Raw genomic sequence first — 23497 nt, 5'->3', positions numbered from 1 at the left:
ACCGACAGTTGCGCACTTTGTTTCCGGCACAATGGAACGATTTGCTCATTTGATGATGCCGGGCACATTTTCCCCGATACCTCCAAATGACTCCGCTTGGCACATAAATTTCCGTCACGGGTTTCTGACAGTCCAAGACTTAACCGAAGAATTTGGCTTTCTCGCATCCCACCTCATAAATCGTGGAGAAGTTGTGAGTGAGCGATATGAGAATCGGCGCTAAATGGTTGTAGGGAATATGGCCCTCGTTCCAACGAAGTCTGTATCGGTTTCTCGTCAGCCAGGCATTCGTCTTTTGGTATTTGGCACTCAGTTGGCTGAAGGGTTGAGGAGGTCCACACGTCAACGATCCCACGGTCAAAAGATCTCTCGTCGCATAACCCAACTCTTTTAAAATGTAGGTATATTCGCCCTTCTTGCGGTTGTAGGACTGGACACCCTCTAGATCGAGCACGATAAGGTTATCTGGACACTCCATGGCGATGGAAAAACACGGTTATTTCTCCCACAAACAGGAAAAGAATCAAAAATAACAGGGAAGATGTAGAAAAAAAAAACTTTTTTAAGATCCAATTTTTTGAACATATTCTTGAAAGAGACATTTTCTTATACTCCGCGACATATCGTTATCGCGACCACATCCAAATGTCAGGGTCATTCCAACCTTTCTTAAAAAGGGTCGTGATGAAAGAAACACTTTGATAAAAAATATGTTTATAAAATGATATGTAAGGGTAGTGAGAACATTTTGTTTTTTATCCCCCCTCGCTCATGACCCTCTATTTCAAAAAACAAAAAGTCTTTCTTGGATCGCGTCAAGGTCATAAAACAACTCACATGACTTGTTTATCTCGATCTCGTCAGGGTCACCGTTTCACATAAGAGGACTTATTGATCCTGAAGTGGTTGTCCTGTAAAGGTCACCTCGGAAAAAACTAATCTTGTTGGACTTTTCGAAAAGAGAACGGGTCGGCTTGGAACATTTCCAAAACGAGATAAATATAGAAAAGGACTCGTTCGTTTCCCCCTCCCCTTTTTTATATTCTTATTCGAAATTCTTTCGAGCAGAGCTATGCATGCTCAATGCAATGGCTTTACACCGAAAAACTTCTTTAAGCTCATCGTGGACTCAGATCTGTATTGGAGTTTCATCATCTAGCCCCCAAAAAAGAAATAATGATTAGAAGAGGTGGCTTCACGCGGCCTATAAAAGGGATGGTATTTTGAACGATATCTATACGGGACCTACTCCTATTTTTTCCCCCCGTGTGTCAGGGAGGAGGCGAAAAAAACCGGGTTGGGTGGAGGAAATAGTACATTGGAAATGAAAAAAATGGTCTTATCCAACTTGCTTTTTCCTTTATTCAACCCAGATTTTTCGATAACTTCTTGAATCCAATCTTGGCTATGGGGGGGGGGGGTCATTGGAAGCAAATGGATACATATCTTTCATTAAAAGCGATAGAGAAACTGGCGTGATGAAACAGTGTGATCTGCAGCGAAAAATTTGAAACGTTTTAAAAGTTAACAGAAAATCCATTCTTAATAAAATGGGAATTGATTGACAGAGTCGGTTTCCATACATAATGTAGTAGCTTGTATTCAGGTTACAGCACAGACTGAACTGAAGCGAAACTCCGAATACTTAAATAGAGAAAGGAAAGGCCATTTTAAAAAAATGGTAATGTCTCGTCCATCGACTCGGCTGGAAAAAATTTCTGAGAGCTGACAAAAAAATTCTGAAGCTAAAAAAAAAACTTCTTAAGACATGATAAAAATTAACTCTACTTCTCCTTTTTGTTCGAATCATGTTCCAACATGTCTCAACATATTTCTAAAAGTAGATATCCAAGAAAGGTATGACTCATTCTTTTCTAATGGATTCTTCTTTAATAATGTCTAAAGACATTATTAAAATTAACAAAAAGTGGTTTTTTTTTCTTTTCTTTTTTTTTTTTTTTTTAAATCTAGGCTGGAGAATGTTTCTGAGAGGGCTCAGAAAAATTTCTTTCCAACCTTTTCCGACGATGGAAAGGGAAAAATACCGATTCGATTTCCCTACGCTTTAGGGAAAAAGTACTAATGAAATTTTCATGCGTTGAAATTGGCTTTTCAAATGAGTTGCGTTCTGTTTCTCATTGGAACTGTTCAACGGCGAGTCCACTCGTCTCGTTCTTTGGGGTAGTGGATTAAAGTATAGCGGTTCGTTGAAATCGATGACTGTTTCCTCTTTAGCCGGCGGAACTGTAAACCAATCCCGTCTTAATTCTTCTTATCTCTTTGAAATTCTTTCCAATTGTTCTGCTAAGGTTTCCTCTGTACTCATTGTCTGTCTTAGTTTAGGAAAGTCTAGACCTATGGATACACACAGTAAGCATCATGTCGATGAGGAAACGACGTATGAATTTAGGGAGGCGGTTGGTTCATAAGAAGGCCGTTGAGAGTTTCTCAAAATATTTTATTCCCTTTCCTTTCAAAGGACTTTCTCATCGACCATGAGATAACAAAAAAAAAAAAAAAAAAAAAAAAAAAAAAAAAAAAAAAAAAAAATACCCAGATGGTGATGAGACCTATTGGCTAAAGGGTATAGTGCAGGAGATTGTGATCAATGGATCATGATGAAATCTTTTTCTGTACGTCTTGTGTAACTTGAAAGATTTTTTTTCTTCTCCTAGAGTTTGGTAGAATTATTGAAAAGAAATGGGATGGGAAAGAAATAAACACATAACGGAAAAGGGACTCTTTTTATTATTTTCTAGGGATTCATATATAAAACCCCATACCATTCCATTAATGAACATTCAAGGATCTCTCCAAGACCAAACTTTAGAACAGAACCACAAAGAGTACTCTTGAGGGTTCTCTTTCAGTTCTAGGTGAGATGAAGTTTGAGACCAATATTCTTTGGTTTCTAAAGCGTCCCAATTTGAACATTTCATAAAAAGTTCATCATCATTCTCATGCTCATCGTCACACGTGTCCTCCTGGGAAGCCTTGACCTCATGCACTTCTTCCTCCTTCTCTTCTTCTTTTTCGACGGCTTTGCTCTCTGGGTGGTAAGAATGCGGTTTCCAGAGAACGTAATTGCTCTCCTTCAAATTGTATCGAAAATTCTTCACCTTGTTCTCGGCACAATGAATCAGATGCTGCTTGCGGAAAAATTGGTGTCGTGTACATTTCGTCTTATATCGCCACTCGGTTTTCCCCGAGACATAAAACTCGTAAACGGGCCGCTGAAACAGCTTGCTGAAGAAATCGGCTTTATCGTATCCATTGACGTAGATCGCCTCCACATTTCCTGTCAGCATTTTCAGGATCTTAGGAAGATGCTATTAGGAAAGACGACCCTCGGTCCATTCAAGGTCGTGTCGGTTAGGAATGGTCTGGTTAACGGAAGCTCGATTGCGGGACGATACGTGATCGTAATCGACAGGAGGGAGAAAAATCATGGAGCCGCATAAGGTTAAATCATAGGTGATATAGCCCAGTTCTTTCAAGATGAAACACATTTCTCCAGTCTTCTGACCATGGCAGAGAAAGGACTCCATGTCCAAAACAATGTATGAATGAAAGCTAAGGGGAATTGTGTGGAATATATTTTAAATAACCTACTGATCTTATTATTAACTTATTTGTATTCGAATTTAAACTGTTGAAAGTACGATAATTGTTTTGAAAGGAAAAGTGTTTACAATCAATTCAATAAACATTTAAGGGCGTCGGATACCTATTCTTTTAACCTAAATTATGAGTAAGTATAATTAAATTATATTTTATTCCATTATGCGCTGTTTCTATTGGAACGCTTTTCGGGATCTTGGATCATATCTTGCTACTAGTACCTACTACAAAGAGTACAAACCAGTAGATAAAAATAAGAAAAATTAGCATTAACAAAAATAGAGAAAATGGTGTTAAATTTTTAACACTGCACCCGAAGGCAAAAAGACCAATAATGACAAAGTGATTCAATAAAGTGAGGATAAAAATAAATCCGTCCAATGCAGAATTCGTAAAAGTTCACGAACGGGGATAGAACCGGCGATATAGAAGTCCGAAAAATTTTTTCTATCCTCCTTACCGTTGATCTGCGGTTTCGCCTCTGGATTTCGCCCACTTTTTGGTACAGGAGGCTGATATAAAAATAGTATGGGCGATGAAGCAAAAGTCGCTAAGTGTACAAGATTCTGTAACCCTACGTTTCCTGTTTTACCCAGAGCAAACAGTAGAAGAAACGGTCTGTAGGCTTTGTGAATATTCAGAAAACAAAAAGGGTACGTGAAAATTTGCCTTTTCTTCTCATTTTGAATTGAAGCTCAGTTTATGTCATTTTGTTCAAAGTTGCTAAGGAGAATAAGTTTTTTTGCAAGCGAAAACATTTGTTATATTCTGCCAAAAACAAGATTTTAAATTTGGCTCGCAAGTTCGCGACAAAGTATGCTGTACATATCCTTTAGTCCGAAAGACATGAAATTACGATTCAAATGGCTGTAAACTATAAATTTTCGAAAAGGATTGTAAAGTATGTGCAGCAACTATGTACGTTGTAGTGTAAAGTGAAGCTGAAATCTTTACTGTGTTAAATGTGTAAATTTTCTGTAACGAAAGTCAGTTGTATATGATGAATGTAAAAGTGCTTTAAAGTCCAAACTTTGTTTAAATGAAATATTTGAGAGAAAGTTAATAGAGTGAATGTGTTAAAGTTAGGCTCTTCAGTTACACGAAAGTTTAGAACACATTCACGCGTGTAGTATAGTATTGAAACTAGGTATAGTATTGAAAATGGAGTGTCAAGAATTTTTTTACTTTTAGGAAGTTGGTTAGATGGTAGTGTTCGTCACACAACATTTCCACGCTCATCGCCTTACACTACATACAAATGTAGAGCGACGGGGAATTGCGTTTAAAGCATGAGCGCATGAAATTGTATGTGGGAGAATGATAAAATGTAAAAATGTGTCTTAAAATGTAAATTGTACGGTAAAGTGTAAAAATTTATCTCTGTATAGAATACTAATACTTTTTCCTTCCAGATATATTGGAAGGACACACAAAAAGTCAAGATAATAATGTAGAGTGCTGAAAAGAAGAATGTAAAAAAATGGGAAAATATTTTTCTTTATCTTAGTATTAACTTAGGGTTAGATCACTTTGTAAAGTTGGCCCTAAAAAGAGGTTAAACTTCGATACTTAGTAGGTGATTGAGATATCTAAAGTTTGAAAAGCCTAGAAAGTAAAGTTAGAGAAAGTTTTTCTAGAATCTAATGCTCTCAACTAGGTCGTTGTGAGACCTTTTTTTAGAGTACTTAAATTCTGTTGGGGAACAATTGTCTGTTGGGTGTATTTAAATTTTATAACAGGTATTTTAATTTTGAAACCCTTTCCTTTCAATTCTTATTTCCCCACTTACAACATCCTACCGGAATAAGTTTTTAGAATCGCGCTGAATGCAAATGAGTTAAGAGTAGTATTTATTGGAAAATCAAATAATTTCGATAGAGAGTGCTAGGAGTACTTAGTGGTGCGTATTTGCCTTCGGGGCTAATCCATTATTGAAGCTATTACTCTAAGCCGCTTTGTATGTGCCTACTGATATTCGCCGGCTAGTTTAATTTAAGAGCCAACTACGTTAGATCATTGTGTCTAGCTTCGGCTAATTCTAATTTAGTTAATATTAGATTAGTTTCTTATTTTCTTATTCTGAGTTAAAGTACAGGCTTTCCGAGTACAGGCTTTCCTGTAAGCTCGAGAAGGAGCCGACTGTATTATTTATTTGAGTGAATAAAAGAGTAATTTTACCCTTCTCGAGTGTACGTCTTAGTTGTCTGAACTCAGCGATAAATCGCTAAGTAGTTCATTAGGTTCTTCTACGTTTTAACATAGACAAAGGGAAAGGAACATCACAAGCTAAACGCGGTTGCCCTCATGAAAATGTGGGAAGCCTCATCGTGTTGAAAAACGAAGTCCTCGTTTTCAACAATGTTGGACATTTGCAGTAGCATGCCTAGATATACAGTGCATCCAAACTAATGATCAGTTTTGGTAACCATTGTCCATAATTTATTCACTGGATAAATATATGTTATAAATAATACAGAATAAGAGATAAGGTCAAATCACTGACTGAATTTTATTCAGCACTTCAAAGAAGTTTATTTTAATACACCTAAACATGAGCACCATTAGTAGCTTGGGGAATATCAGCTACAAATCTTTGATGCATAAATCAGTTCTTCAAGTTGTAGAGTCATTAGGATTTTTTCGGAAGCAAGAGAGATGAAAAATGAACAACGTCTTCGCCGGGAATCGAACCGCGGACCTCTGGAATACCGGCTCAGCGTGCTACCGTTACACCACGAAGGACGCTAGGAAAGTGGGAGAAATACCTTATAAACTGTCCCCAGAAAAAGAAGTCAAGTGGTGTGACGTCCGGAAAACAAATTAGTTGTGAAATTGGCCCTCATCTAACAATCTGGGAATGTTTCATCAAGGAAATCGTGCGTATGTGTAGTCAATGACAGGGTCCTATTGAAAAAAAAAAAAAAAAACGCTTGGCTGCATTTCTTCTAATTACCGCACAGCAAACAATCTAGGCACACCAAAGTAGACCTCCGAATTAATTGATGACTTGGAGAAAAAGAGGGGACCATTCACTTTGTTACGATTTAGTGAATAGCAAACAATTTTAGGCCTGCCTTGTGCAATTTCCCTTAAGAAATGCAGGTTTTCTGATTCCAAAATTTTGTAGTTCAGTCGATTAACCTCTCCTAAAACATGAAATATTGCTTCGTCACAGAACTGATCGTCATTACTAATACGGTCAAGAGTGTCTTCAGAAAAATCATCACCAACAACTCGACCATTATGTTTGATTTATTGACAAATCTGTTAAAACAGTGTCCTTACAAGACTCGTGCTTTGAAAAGCTTTGGCTTTAACTGATTTGTAAAACCTTTCAATTACTTCCGAAAAATTCATACCCACGTAAAAATTACTAAACCTACATCATATAAGTCATATTTTATACTCCCAAGACTAGCACATTTAATATTACATAAATTTTATTAATTATTCACAACTCTATTTTTATTTTAAAAGCAATTTATGAAAAAGAAATTTAAATTTTCTTCATCAAACTAATAATGATGAAAATTAAAATATGCATAAAAATGCTTGATTATATAGCGCAAAATATTTAATGTAACAATGTGGTTCTAGTCTCATACCTGTACAGAAAAATAGAAAGAAAAAAGCAATAAAGCAATGTAAGCTACCATGGTCATCAATATTTTCACACAATTTTAGTAATGCAAAAAAGATTCCTTGGCTTTTATGTCTTGCCTACCTCATTCAATAAGTAATACACTCATTAAATATTTCAATGTTTACATCATTAAAAAAACTTACTTTTTTTGTTCACGAAATATAATTAGTACATTTTTTAAGACATAAAAAAAGTTCCTTCTGCTCAACAACATCAAATTAGTCGAAACATTAAAAACTGAATCACGCAGGATGGTTTTTAAGTAAGGTATGCTAAAATTTATTAGTGCATAATATTCACATGATAAACCATCTACATGAACAAGTTTTAAAAAGTATTTCAAAATTATAATTAAAAAATTTTAAAATACAGTTTCAATAAAATGCAAAAAATATGTTCGTGCATCTGATGTAAACACACTGAGCCAAATTATCAAGTCTGAAATTATCACTTTTCAGTCTTTAAGCACATTGCTTTTTAGGATAAAAGTAAAGATGGAAAATTAATTTCACGCAGAGAAACTCCATTTCAGAGCTATTCAACTGTCAGCAAAGTTCGCTCAAACATTGGACACGATTACACGTGCATGACTTTAGTAGTACTTTCTTCCATATTATTTCATATTCACAGTCAATGCTGGTATTTTATTTTTCATTATAAACATCTAGACAGCAAAACATAGTTAAAATTGTAATATAGTAAATTATTGCATTACTACAGCCTATTGTCCACCAAGACCATAAAACAAACATCCCATAATAACGTTAACAAGAACGACGCCATGTTGGCTGTTTGGGAAACTTCTTTTGAGAGCGGGGGAGGGAAGGAAACTTTTTCCCTCACGTCAGCGTAACCGGGGGGGGGGATAGTTTTGCAATTGTGAATGAATGTTGTTGCGTTAAAGAGATGCTGATTGATACTGGTGTTTATTTGTAATATCAGAAATGTTGATATATGCATATAAAAGTGTGTATTCAGGAAACCAACACGTGGCAAAACCAGCTGCCTAAGATGATCGCCTCTGAAACAGACCAATATTTCTGAAAACATACGTATATTTTAGTATCGAACATTCCCTCTGTAAGGCGACCACCCGCAAAGAAAATTCTGGAAGTGTAGCTGGTCGCGTTAGAGAGATTCATTTCGTAGAGGCATCCTTCTCGAGACGACTATGAAAATAAAAAAGATAAACATATTTCTGAGAACATAAGCATATAGTGGTATTCAGCATCACCTCTCTAAGGCGATGACTTGCAAAAATGCATTTTATGTGTGGCTGTTCGCCTTAGAGAGACTGTGTTGTGTGTGGTGTGTATGATTACTGTTATCGTTTCCGAAGAAAGTTTTTTAAAAATCAAATAAATGAGCATATATAGAAAAAAACCCTCTCTGAAACGACCACCTGCGTGTCCATGTTACTCTGATGGTCTCAAGGAGATCATATTTTCATTCTTAGAAATACTGATCGTGTTAAGGAAGAGGTGGAGACGAGAGAGTTCATTGTATGTTTTTTAATTTTAAAGCTTTCTGTTGATTACAAAGTTGAAATAACCTTATTTTCAACAGTATAAAAAAACTAAAATAAAAGTAAATAAATCAATAATTTAAAATTATCAGTAGACAACAAGAATACCTATGAATTTTGGTATACTGATACGAGTATTATTTCATTGTTTATAAGAAGTCGTTAGTTAGAAAAATAATATAAACCCATATAAACCAACAGAAGATTTATTTATCAACTATTTCTATTATATTGATACCAATAAGTAAACCAGTAAAAATCAGTATAAACCAATACAAACCAGTAGAAAGTTCTAACATTGAATGTTGGTTGTATGGGTGCTAGTTGATACCAGTAAGAAGAACCCACAGAGATCAATAGAAACCAATATATGGGGCATGTTTAGCAGGGCAAAGCTACTGTGTTGTGCATTTATTTTTGGATCTTTGATAGAAATTTGAAAAAAATATAAGAAATAGCCTTTATTCGTTACATTTTAATTAGTTAAAAATTGCTTTTATTACAAGCATTTGTAAATTTTTTTGGTGCCAGTTGCAACGACCTCATACATGACGACATCTCACGGCGAGTTTTTTATTTTAATTTTAAAATAAATATGTTTCTATTTTACAATACAATAATATATTTTTATTAAAATACTACTTATTGGCAATAGAGAAATCCAATGCAAGAACATGTAACACAGTTATCTAAAACAACTGATAAAAATTTTCGGTTTTACAGGTTTCTGTGAACAGTTACTTAATTACTTTTAAAATAAATAAACATACATAGCAGTACAATACTTGAGTGCTTCTTATAAATCAACGCAATTAGCATTTATTTATTGTAACACTTTCTTATTTCTGCATTTCGAAAGCAAACAGTACATCAACGTAATTTATCTTCTTAAAACCACACTTAAATCACTGATTGAGCAAATGCAGTCAAGAAAATGATTCACTATGATAAACAAATTTGCATCCATTGCTGTTCCACTTATGGTTGAGAAGTTTAATTTCGTGATTTAGACGCTGAGGTCCACAGCAGAAGAGACCAACATCAATCCTGTATGGGAGATAAAAACAGAAATAATTTAGAAAGAAAGTAATTGAATATAAAATAACGAAAAGAACAATCATTTATGAAACAATCTGAAATGATTTATAAACAGCTTTAACAGAGATCACAATGAATTAATTTTTATAATATTTTTAAATAGAGAAAGGTACCAGAAATGCATAAAACAAATATGGGTAGATGAACACTTTCTGACTTTAAAATAAGGTGAAAGTCCAAACCGGAAACCATATCATTAAAGAATATGTTATGCTGGTCAAATTTGTGATAGCTTTTTGATATCGTGAGCTTTACAAATATTTTTTTACTGTGAAAATTATTTTATAGAACTGTGAAAAAATATGTAACAAAAATAGTTAAACGTTCAATATTACATTACGACAGTTGTATATTATTTCAATATACCCGTCAATCTTCAACTTATTTCCTTAAGTTCGTAAAGTTTTTCTTCATGTTAATACATCTGACATTCGATTTAGAAGAGGACTGGGGGGGACTAAGAATAGCGATTTAATTGCATGAGAGTAACATACTGTTGTAACATCAAGTGCATCCTCTAAAAAAAGGAATTTGGCATATATTTGTACAAAAATACTTTTAAAATGTAAAGATTTTTTATATCTTTACATTTTAAAAAATTTTTATATCTTTACATATTTTCCATGCATCTCATTGAAGCTATGTAATTGAAATGAAATATCTTGCTCAATAACACCCGAAATTGAAATATAAAATTTAATATATTTTATTCCTTATAATGCTGCGAAATTACATAATACGGGTCCGCCTTGCAAAGCGTAACCACAAAGTCCTTACCCGGCCTTCAAATTTGCAACTGTTGGTCGCAGGAATATACTTCCTCTTACACAAATGTTTTAACTGGCGAAAATATCCATGCTGTGGCCTTTATAATTAAAAAATAATAGTTTTGCGAAAATTATGAAATCTAACTTTTTATACGCTCCCCCTGGTACCTTTATACTCATTATAAAATATAAAAAGTTTGAATCAACGTATGAGAAAAATTGGCCAAGATATTACATTTCAAAATCTGGAATTTTTACCATCATTTTCAATTTGCGATCGGTAAGTAAATAAATTAGAATAATTCAAGGTTGATTATTCCTCTTAGGCCATTCAATGATATTCTTTTGTGATTTACTAATGCGTAGCATTCTTTGAATTAAAATTTTTGTCACAATTAGCGTGCTGACAAATTTTCACAGAAATAATTTATAAGTTTCTAAAATATATAAATCGCTATTAATATTCTAATGAAGTTTTTATTACTTTAAAATCCTAACCTAATAAAATCATACAAAAATTCATTAAACTAGAAATATTTTAAATTTTAATTTACATAAATAATGTTACAAATTTGCAGTGTGCCATTAATGAAACCTGTCAAATTTAAAATTCAAAATTATAAACCAATAATACCCTAGTCCCTAGTTTTTATAAAATCAGTTTATAAACTCAAGTATTGGCGTAAATAAGAGTATGCAAGAAATGCCGTCGCAAAGGGGCTCGAAGGCTTAGGGGGCCCTTAAATGTCCTGCTGAACTACATTTACATGTTTAAACTTAAAAGACGGATTTCATTACACATATAAAGAAGCTTTCATTCATTTTCCCTTGATGAGTTCGAAATTAGAATTTCAATAAAAGAAGATTAGTTATTATTTTTACATTTTTTATCTTGTATTTTTTTCCCTTTTGCTTTTCATTTTTATTTTTAGAACTTGTACTACTATCAATTCTTATTTTAATTTTGATATGTTTTGATTTTGTGTTAAACCCCTTTTACACGATTGTTAATATTAATATAGTTGAGGAATAGACTATATTTGACTCCAATTTACTTTTAACTTTAGAATCTTTAAGTATATGTAGATAATAGAATTCGTTTTCTTTTAAGTTTTTAAGGGTCCCCTACCTATATGGTGCAGTAACGCAATTCTCTGTATGACGCAGATAGGAGGCCCTTCGAAGCACCTGAAATAACTAAATTCAAGTGTTTGCAAAGGTTAAAATTCCAGCATTCGACTGTGAAATAATAACTTCATGACCTACCCCAGTTTAGGGACAGCAGTGAGAGGAAAATAGGAAAAGTTTCTTTGTATTCTTTAGTCTCAAACCTGAAAATTATTAAAGGCGACCTCCTAAGGGAAAGGCTTCTCCTTTCGCAATCCCAAATGAAAAAGCGGTGGACGTGGAAATTAATTGCAACTATTTATTATAAAGTACTTATTTCATATATTAATTTGTTTCTGTATAATTCGCGTTATGATCGAATAATCAGTAGACATATTTTCTAAGTATAAATCAAAGAAGTAACTAGGCAGGATTCTTGTACTTTGGAATGAACTTTGCAAGTTAAGAGAAATCGTGGTATATTATTTGCAGTTCGTAATTTTCATAATATGTCATTCCGGTAGCGTTTAATTATGTTCATATATTGAATCTCTTACTAGCTTTTCCATTAAACGCAAGTCCAAAAATCAGTCCTAATATTCAATTTAAAATTGAATTTATTAATGTGAATGATTCTTATAATTTAATATAACATGCATTTCGTTGGTTCGCTATAAACGGCGTATAACTTTTCAAATTGTTGCCACCAAATAACCTCACCCTGTATTATTTTTAAAGAAATTAAATAAGAAAGAATCTGTATGTTTGAATGTATAGTTCTCACAATGTAAAAAACGATGGTACTTACAAGAGGTGTACGGAAAAAATGTCACCCGGAAAAAAGGGAAACGGAAAGAATGTCCCCGGAAAATAAGGAACGGAAAAAATGTCACCCGGAAAATAAGGAACGGAAAAAAAGGAAATCTAAAATCTCGCTAAATAATGTCGCCGACTGGAGTTGGTGAAATCTCCCAAACGGGCAGGGTTATAGAGGGCTCTCTTGAGGGAGTTTTTAAGGGTAAGACGTTGAGCTGGCTGCAGCTGAGCAAGGTCATTTCGATAGCAGGTTTTTCCAACTTGCCTGCGGGAAAATCGTATGTTCTCTCCCGTGGTTTGCTTCACCCGTTTCCTTTAGGAAACCTACCCACCCGGAAGGAAAGAATTCACGGGGAGCAAATGTTTCTCCTCTGTTAATTAATGATTGCTGGCCTTGAAACTAAATTTCATCCATCCCTAACTGGAAGCTAAAAGTTTGTTCACATTAAACTGTTGATAAATGACGAATTGTCAGTAAGGACGGCACGCGAAAGCTGCTTGTTTGCAGGACTGAATAGCTTAATAATTTGACAAACTGTAAAAATTTAAACAGAACTATTGGCGTAGTATAGTCTGTTACTTTGTATTACGGTTTAACGAATCTAGAAATAATATTATATTATGCATTCCTTTATCAGGTTCAATGTTCCTTCTTACCTTCTTCGGGAACATACAAGGACCTGACTCGGAACAGAGAGCTTACTAAAACTATGTTCACTAATTGTGGTAAGTAGACAGGATACACATGAAGGGTATACAAAACCCTTTATTTTTCTCTCTATACAATAACTTCCGTACTTCGGAATACACTGACCCGCTACTTGGGGTCTAACGTAAAAGTATAAAAATAAAACTAAACTCTAATTTAACTTTAAACTAATAAACGTGGAAGATTGGCCTTATATTAACAGGAAGCGTATGTAGTACAGAGAACTGTGAATACTACAATACGTTTTAAAATTTATCAAGAGGATTAAAACCTCTGGCCTGGAAGGCAAACAGCAACTGCGTAACTTCTAAGGTAAGCGGCCTGCTTTGACTTACTGCTTCCTCTCTCTCGCTTGGCAAAAAGCCACAACTTAAATACTTGGCGTTCGCCAGACAAACTTTGCATAAAAACCTTAACGCTTATAATTCTGGCCGGAAGTAGAACATAAGAAGTGATAGTAAAGATTTAAAATAAAATAAACGTTAGTAAAACTTAAGATCCTTACACCTTTATTATTTAATCTATGCGTTATATGAAATATTATTTTCTGAATACTAGCGATTTATCATCAGTTAATTTATAAAACGACAGATATTTTATAGTATAAATTTTTTTTTTCACTTTAACGGTTTTATCATTAGCTTTTCTTCTTCTTCTTCTTCTACCTTATGTATGTATATTTCTCGCATAGTGATAAAACAACGGTACATAGAGCCATCGAAGTTTGAATGACGTAATCCTCCTGCGAATATGGCCATCTGGACGCCCAAATTCGAAATTTGTTTCATTATCTATTTCATATTTTGTAAAACTTTAACGAATTTTTGATTAACAAACTCAACGATTTAAAAGCGAGGAATGAGAACACTATATGAAAAAAAAAATTATCTCCAGCGCTCGGAACTGTGTAGCTTAAATTTTAAAGATATGCTCATTTTAAAATTAGCCCACCAGCGTCCGAGCGGTAAAGTCGCTGAACACTGGTAGTTCGGTCCGAGGTTCGAATCCCGCGAACGGGCTGGCTGCATGAGCGTTTTCGTGGTTTTTTCCCCATGTGTAACGTGTATACGAGCCAGTTTCCCTTAGAAAGTCCTTCACGAAGGCATCCCTTCTCTTAGACAGATAGCCCTCGAGGCTTGGCCATAAACACACACACATTTTAAAATTATTTTGCGATATTGCTTTTGAGCTGAATTTTATGTTTTAAGTGCGAAGAAGATGATATTTAATAAATAAAGGTAACACACAGAACGTTAAAAGAACGGCTTTTTGGACGTAATTTAAAACCTGAAACCTTTCAAATTTTTTTGATATTAAATTTTTTTTTTAAATATGAATATTGGGCCCTCAGCCGACTTCAACTTGGCCACTACTAAGGCCAGAAGTAGTTGTCACTTTATTATGCAGGCAGCTTTATAGGTGGGTCACCTTCGCCTCCTATGAAATGACGGACAATTAGAACTATGTATTCCCTTGGATTCGAACCCAGGCCGGGACCCACCAGCGACCGAGCGGTAAAATCGCTGAACACTGGTAGTTCGGTCCGAGGTTCGAATCTCGAACCACGGCGAAAGCGCTGGCTGCATGGGCGTTTTCGCGGTTTTCCCCATGTGTAACGTGTATACGAGCCAGTTTCCCTTAGAAAGTTCTCCACGAATGCATCCCTTCCCTTAGGCAGATAGCCTTATTGTGCTTTGCCGTATTTTCAATACACCACCACCATCGAACCCAGGCCGTTAGGTATCGCATTTGGCTCCCCTAACCACTACACCGTCTGGGCGGCATTAATCATTAGTTAGTTTATAGAATATTATATTCTATACTAATTAATATAGTTATTTTAAAATAATTAGCTAAACCGGCTTGGCAGGTTTTTTCCCCATCAAATACTTACTTATTCGAGGAAATAACTGAACTAAACTCTTTAACGGTAACATATATTTTACACCATATTTATTTTATATTATAATTTTTCCTATATATAAATATAGATACGGGCATACACGCAATAGAATCGGCTTAATGTATTTTCATTTATAGAATAATTCACTTCAGAATGTGAACAGTGAACTTTCTTCTGGTGATTATCTTCCTATGATGATCAATATTTCTGAGAACTTAAACATCGGTGCTGAGAGCTATTTCTTTAATTCGCAAAAGCCCAAAATCTTATGAACCTGTGTTAATCATCTTAGAAAGGGTTTACAGTACTTTCTGTCTCTAACTGTAGCAATTTATTGGTATGAAAAAATTTCGTGTAGTAGAATATAATCCATTCATGCGAGCCCTGTCATAAGAATAATTTAATAAAGAAGCAAAATTATCATTCATGGAGGTAGGAAGTAAGATGGAGTAGCCCTAAACAGGTTTCTTCCGTACCCTGCTCTGAAGCACCGGCGATCCCTACGTGGTGACCAAAACATTGGGTCATTTACCATTAAGTTCAATGGGTTTTGACGCGATCGGATGAAAATATTTTGTCATTACGTCGTAAATATACATGTAAATGTATATATTTTCTTTTTCTACAACACTTCAGAGTCCTAAGTATATGAAAACAACATATTTTTAAACAACATTTCATTCTGAATGGAAATAAATGCTATACTTTTCGCAGAACAGTTTTCTCAGAATGGTTTAATTTGAATGAAATATTTTCACAAGTTTTCGTTAAATATATTAGGAAAAAAATTTAAGGTAATTCGATTTTATTCGGTTAAGGTACAAAAATTAAGATCAATGTTTATTGTATTATTAATATTGAAATTATGCATTATTTCTTTTCTATTTATAGAGCTTCTTCCTAAAATACTTTCTTAAATATGACATGATTTTTTGGCTTTTGAGGCATCTTTTAAATTGAAAAATATAAGTCAATTTATAATTAATGCTCTATTTGGTTCATTTTAAATTAGAGAATTATTAGAAATTAGCGAAATACTTTAAATAGTGCTTGATTTTCTCTGAACATTTCTGAAAAGGAACAAAATAAGGATTTTTTAAAAATATTATTTAAAACTTGTAACTGAGTTATTATAAAATGTAAGGGAATAATTCTTTTAATTATAGTTATCAGACTTTTTTTTTACCCTTCATTTCAACAGTACATATTCCAAAACTCTTTATTAATTTCTTAAGTGCGCATCTCATAGCATTTGCTTTACAATGACTTTTAACAGATTGCTTTCCAGTACGAACAATTCTTGCTTAAATAGTTTTATAACGTATTTGTCAACAGGATTTCAATTTATGTTTACAATTCAATATTGAGGTTATTATATATTTAGATAACATTTATAATAATTATAAATTAGATACATTTAATAATTAGATTTCTTCACAGTTGTTTATAAATGAATAAATTCTTCATTTCAAATACCTTTATAAATAATTTAATGAATATTTATGTATTTTGTTAAAGGCAGATACATGCTTTTTGCAAGCACATGCATAAATACCCATACATATTTCATATTTTTCATTTCCGGCATGTGCAACTTTTTAATTTCTGTGCATTCACTATATTTTATTTTTAATTAACCCAAATAAGTAAAACGTGTAAGCCCAAAGGGATTATTTTTCAAATATATAAAATTAAAATGATGAGTTTAAAATGAGAAACAATAAAGCCTCTTCTCTAAAACATTTTAAAAGGTACATGTTACAATAATATATGGATGTGAAAAAAATATTTTTTATTTAAAACATTTTGGCGTTTGGAACATAAAATAAAAGTAGCGAATACTCTATCAAGGGTATCGAAAGACGTATACAATTTTAAAGGTACCGTAAGGTATTTTTCATTCTTTAAGAATAAATCAACTTCGGACCTCACGAAAGTTAAAAGTGCTATCAAATCTTCTCATATATCTGCCAACTCAGTTGAAGAAATCACTTATTCCACCTATTACTAATTGCGCTAAGCTTTATGCTCTTCCAAAAGTCCACAAAAACCGGTGTATTCCTTTTCGACCAATTGTTTCCAACATAGTTACTGCTTCATATCCTTTGGCCAAATATTTAGTTTCCAGATTTTCTCCTCTACTTGCTAACAATATTCACACTGTAAAAAATTCTGTTGAAGTCATTGATAAACTTAAAAATATTTCTCCACTTCTTTCCATTATGGTTTCATTTGATGTCAAATCACTGTTTACTAATGTTCCGGTCGAAAGAGCACTAAATTGTCTTGAAACTAGCAAGGGGATTTCACTTCACACATACTGAAATTAATTAGTTGGTTTCGCTTACTAAGGTCTCTTTCAGTCAAACCCACTTTGTTTTCCAAAATGCATATTTTCGTCAAGTTGAAGGATTGGCTATGGGTAATCCTCTTAGTCCGGTACTTGCTGACATTTATATGCACTATTTTGAGATGAAATTATTTGATAAACTATCTTTTCGTCTTTGGATTCGATATGTTGACGACACTTTCGCACTTTTTGACGGTTATAAAGAGGATTTATCCGAGATTCTATCTATTATGAATTAAATTGATCCAGCCATCCAATTCACTCCTGAAATTGAATCCAACAATTCCCTCCCCTTCCTTGATATTCTTATAATCCGCAATGAAACTTATTTTAGCACTACTGTTTACCACCCCATGCCAAGTCATGCCACCCTGTTTTAAACAAAAAAGTGGCTTCATTTTACTATTATGTATTCCGCGCGCTTAAAGTTTGTTCCTCTGAATCTTTGCTTACCAGTGAACTGAATTATTTGAGAGCAGTAGCGATTGACCGTGGATTTTCTCCCGTGATTATTGATAAAGCCGTTAAAAAATTTTCAGATTCCCATCAAAGAAGACATTCCACTGTTAAAAATAATATTAATGAGCTTGTCGTGCTTCCATTTTATCCTTCTGTCAGCTATAAAATTGCACGGATTCTGCAAAAATTCAATTTTCAAGTCGGTTTCTCCCCTATTAATAAAATTCACCCTTCGATTCTAAAAGATTGCGTTTCTGTCTTGAATTCTTGGGGAATTTATAGTATATCGTGTCAGTGTGGTTTAATATATATTGGCCAAACAAAAAGAGCGTTGAAGTTTCGTATCAAGGAACATGAATCTTATGTCAGAAAAGGCGAAATTAACAAGTCTTCAATAGCGTATCATAGTTGGACATTTAACCATAATTTTGACTTCGGGTCTGCAAAAATTATCCAAAAGGCTTCTTCCATAGGTGAATTGGATTTTCTTGAGGCTTTTCATATTCACAAAGCAGGTTTAGTTAATGATTTGAAGTCCAATCCTGTCCTTCCTTATGCCTTTAAAATTCTACTATCTTAATTCAGTTATTTTTGCCGATAGATAGCGTTACCTCCTCGCGTTTGGTACTACCAGAGGTTATAAAAATCCGTTCAGTGGTTGCTTTCCATTATTCGAAGTTCAGATTTTGAGCGTGAAGGAGCAGTTGCCCCTCGCTCCCTAGTTTTAACTTCGCTAATTTTTTCTTCTCCTTTGTGTTACATGTTTGATCAGATAGCCTGGCTCAGTAAAAGTAGGCGGCCAGTGTAACTGTGATTAAAAATCCGGTTATAACCACGTGCAGTGCTGATAAGGACCACGTGTTTCTGAGACTTCTTCCCCTTTATTTTTCTTCTTTCTATGTATTTCTTTCTCCTGATAAGGAGGGACCTTTAGCTGCCCTCGAAATCGATTGAGTGTTTCAATATAATTACGCTAAATACAAGGTTGTTTTTACGATTTTGAATGTAGGAGGAGGTTGACGGGCCGCAACTCGTCGGCCAAGCATGTCCCACACGTGCTCTACTGGATTCAAGTCCGGTGAGAATGCTGGCCAGTCCGTACGGGTGATATCCTCCGATTGAAGGCATTCGCTTACGATGTTTGCACGGTGAGGACGGGCGTTGTCACAAATTGTGCGCCCATGGTGCCCCAAAACAAACGTACATGTTGTTCCAGAATGACGTCCCAATAGATTTGGCTTGTCATGGTTCCAATTTGAACATGCAGGTCAATTCTGGAACCCAGAATACGTCCACCCCAAACGAGCACTCCTGCACCAGCGTAACGGTGTCGTTCAATGATGTTTTCTTGGTGGTAACGGGTACCTGGAGCTCTCCATATGAAATTCCGCCGAGAATTAGACTGCAAGCTAAACCTGGACTCGTCGGAAAACATCACACAAGCCCACTGTTGCGGTGTCCACAATGAATGCTCTCTACTCCAGGCTAACCGCAGGCGACAGTGAATTGCAGTAAGTGGAACGCATCTGACAGGTCTACGTGCATATAGACCAATCTGCCCTAAGCGTCTGTACACGATCTGCCTTGAAATTGTCAGTGGCTGAAGAGAGCTGACGAGACAGGTGTGAGGCTGTGCTCCGCCTGTTTCTTTGGCAGTAACTGCCAAATACCGGTCCTCATTCGGCGTTGTAACTCTGGCGCGATCTGTGCTGTAACGTCTACTCACATTACCATCATCTTGGAATCGTTGCCAAAGCCTGGAGAGGACACTCTGGGCAATTCCAAGTTCGTCTGATACTTCCAGTTGGGTACGCCCACATTCCAGACGGCCGATAATTCTACCACGTAAAAAATCATCCAAATGCGTCCTTTGTGTCATAACTATTCGGTTATTGCACTGAAATGCTTATAAAGCGCCTGCGAACAATTTTACTTCTTTGCCTGTTATTCCTTATATATCACACTCTCTTACACCCTCGTCATTGCATCATTTGAGGAATTTTCTTCTTCAGTACTGAATCGACTAAATATTTTAGATGGTTCAGATATAATTTTAAATAAAATCTGCTAATGGAATTTATATATTACTGCTCAATTTTAATCTACAACCTAAAATTATGAAAAGATCTACGTACCACTTCATAGGGATACAGCAGTTTTTCTCGGAGATGAAGCTGTTGAAATATATGATGAGCATATATTAAATTAAAATCACTTGAGGATCGTACTTACGAAACAGAATATTTTATTTTGGAATAAATGAAGATGTGTAATGAAAGTAAAATGGCTAGAAGGTATAGCAGTGACATTTTGGTCTTTGCTTATTCATTATACATATTAAGTCAGCTGCTAGTTATAATTGCCTCTGTGGCAGTAAACTAATCTGCCTTTTATCCACGGATCATCTCCCAAAATCCTTGGTATGTTAAAGCTGGAGGGATCAACGAGCAGGAAAGCTAACAGCAAATATGTGAAAGACAAAGCTAAAATATTACCGGAATATGAAAAAATCGTGAATTTATTGACTGATAGAGTTCGTATGGAAACGTTGGTGACATAAAAAAGGAAAAAAAATGACTTTAATGAAAATCTAGAAAATATTGAAACAACATCTCTTCAGCCCTTTATGTTTTATTCCTTATTATCAGATTATAAAGATAGCAGTGCATTAATAATAAATGGCTTTCTGTAATATTGCGCAAAATTACAGTTTATTTATTTCATGTCGGCCAATGTCAAAAGGATTTTAGATTTTAATTTTTTTCTGCGACTTTTGATCTGCTGTTATTTTTATTAGATAATAACTGAAATAAATTAAAAATGCATCTGAGTACTTTTTGAAAGCTCTGAAGTATTTATAGTTAAAAAAATTTGATATTATTAATCGTTTTCTCAAGTTATTCTTAATGCTAAGAACTGCAATAAAGATTAATGAATAATTATATTGTAATAATAGTAAAAAAATCATTCTTTATTTCTTTCAATTTGCTAAATGATGCTTATTTTTCATCAGTGAATTATTTATATTTTGGAATCTTTTAATTTCTCTCCTTCTCTTTTACATCAAATCTGAAAACTTCAACCTGCAAAATTTGGGATGAATGAAATCAATAGAAAATTTCGTAAACATATATTTCGGAAGATTTACAAAAGCATTTTATTTATTTTATTATTTAGTGGAAGTAAGAATAATCAAACTGTAAAGATTTATTTTTGTTAATAAATAGTAACATTTTTCGTTTTTTAAAATTTATTTATTTTAAAACATTTTTTTCAGCAAATCCTAAACAATCGTTACTATACAGTATAAAAATAGTTTTATAAAATATGGTAAAACATTGGATAGAAACTCGTGAATATTTCTTACAATGATACCTATTAAGCTATCACTCTTAACTGCAAATGACTGAACGACCTTTTTGTCTATGTTTTTCCGTAAGTCTCTGAAATTTAATTATTATACATTATTAAAAATAAAAGAATATAAACGTTGTACGAAACGCCCATATTCAAATCTGAATCAAAGAAAGTCAAGGAAGGATCGGACGCCTTCCGTGATGTCACTCTATACTAAACATGGACCTTATAAGATATAGACTAACCCAGTAAGCGGAGCGCGCGGCACCCACATCTCCGCAAGAAGGAGTAGGGACTATCTGGTTTATTTTAACACCTATGGAATTTGTATCACATAGCTGTTTTTAATTATTAAATGTGATATGCTGTATAAGTAATGAGATTATGAAAGTCACAGTCTTTCCAAATATGATTTAATATATCTCTTTAAAGCAGTTTTTACTGCATTTTGCTCATTTTTTTTTCACGCGTAATTCTTGTATAAAAATCCTTATTTTGATAAAAACTCTAAACGCAAAATTTATGAACTTACTTTTGGGCACAAATAAAGTAAAACTAAATAAGATTGATAGTACATGATGCGTTGAAACAAATAAGGTAAAATTAAACAAGATCTGATATATATTGTTACGTTTTTCTTTTCTGACACCAGTTGTTACGTTATTTTCTTCCTTCACTTCACGTTTGTACGGGGTACGTGTGGATTTGGAGTGAATAACGACGACAGCACTTGATGGAATATTGAAACACACTTTACCAATATTAATCAGGACAGCTCCAAAATCACTTTTACAGTCGTCGAACTGTTATAAACACGCTGACACGTTTAGCGACACAGCCTTCCCACTGTCAGGCAACAACGGTGGAGACAGCTTCACTGAAAAGCACCAGAGTACAGCTCCCGACTCTGCTCGGTTGTTCTCAGAACTCCACGTACTCTCGAGACTCTCCACGCTACAACTCGCGATGCACTCGACGACACACAGAGCACAGCTCCCGACTCTTTGGTTCAGTCGTTCCCAGAGCTTAACACAATTTCTCGATGATACACTAAGAGAAGTTTCGATGCACTCGACGACCAACTCGGCGCTAGACTTCGAGACACTTGCTCAATGATTGACTATCAGCTCGCTAGACGAGGCACGCACACTGACTGACTGCGGACCAGCAGGGTTTATATAGCTTTCGGTTTGTGTTCGAGAACATTCTGGGCTAAACCGGTAAGAATTCGATCCAGAAGGTTCTCCATCCGTCCTTGCCATAAAGCCAATTTTGTGGCCAAATGGGCGATTTCTCGCCAAATGTGACAGCCCTGCCTTCTTTTACCATTTTATGGCAACCCTAAAACTGCTTTGCGAGGAAGCTATCTTACCGTACCTGTAACAATATTTTTAATTTCGTAACAATATTTTTAAAATTTTATGAGCATTTTCAGGCAGTGATTTTAAAAATTATTTAAAAATTATTATAACATTACAAGACGATTATTTATTTGATTATATGATCACTCATTATTAGCATTACAAGGTGATTATTTACTTTAATAATTCATAAAGTTCGGAGCATAAACTTTTCTGAGTGTAATGAAAAAAAAAAAAAAAAAAAAAAAAAAGATAAAATAAAATAAATTGTGGAAGCACTCAGATTTTATATTAAGCCCGAAGGGACTTGTTTTAACGTTTGGTGCGTTACCTTTATTTATTGATTATCATGTTCTTCGCACGTAAACCGCATAAACTTCAGTTCAACAGTAATATCACAAAATATTTGATTTAGAATTTCCGCGCTGGAGATAAAAATGTTATTTTCCGTACAGTGTTGCCATTGCTCGCTATGAAGTCCTCGAGTTTGCTAATCAAAAATTCGTTAAAGTTTTACAAAATATGAAATGGATTAAGACATATTCGAAATTCGGCCCTCTAGGTGTTCGCGTGAGGATTACGTTATTCAAAATTTGCTGGCTCTAGATACCGTTGTTGTTTCACAGTGCGAGAAACATACATGCATATTCTTCATTATTTAATGTCTTTAAATATAATACAGGGCGATAATATTTGGTGGCAACAATTTGGAACGTGAAACGGACATTTATAGTGAAACAACGCAAAATGCCGTTTCGAAGCTAATAGCAGTTTCTGGTCT

The 23497-nt window shown here is 34.4% G+C and overlaps 1 protein-coding gene across 15 annotated transcripts in view; it reads right to left on the bottom strand.

The window, feature by feature from the left end:
- Positions 1-9244: 9244 nt before the first annotated feature.
- LOC118203271 (NADPH oxidase 4-like) overlaps positions 9245-23497 on the bottom strand; it is a 365714-nt gene continuing 351461 nt past the window's right edge. For 9 of the 15 annotated variants that reach the window (XR_015038574.1, XM_085807822.1, XM_085807826.1 and 6 more), the window contains one exon: positions 9245-9836. Coding sequence is in view for 9 of the 15 variants with exons in the window: in XM_085807822.1 (XP_085663948.1) it covers positions 9716-9836 (121 nt within the window). In the remaining 6 variants the exon portion in view is untranslated. The remainder of the gene's footprint in view (positions 9837-23497) is intronic. The other 6 variants (XR_015038570.1, XR_015038576.1, XM_085807835.1 and 3 more) reach the window with 5 other exon arrangements.

This window comes from Stegodyphus dumicola, chromosome X1, assembly GCF_044657685.1.
Source record: "Stegodyphus dumicola isolate Sdum_Otavi_A_Nest chromosome X1, ASM4465768v1".
Lineage (NCBI taxonomy): Eukaryota > Metazoa > Arthropoda > Arachnida > Araneae > Eresidae > Stegodyphus > Stegodyphus dumicola.
Note: the sequence above shows the minus strand (reverse complement) of the source record. Positions and strands in the feature narration are given on the sequence as shown.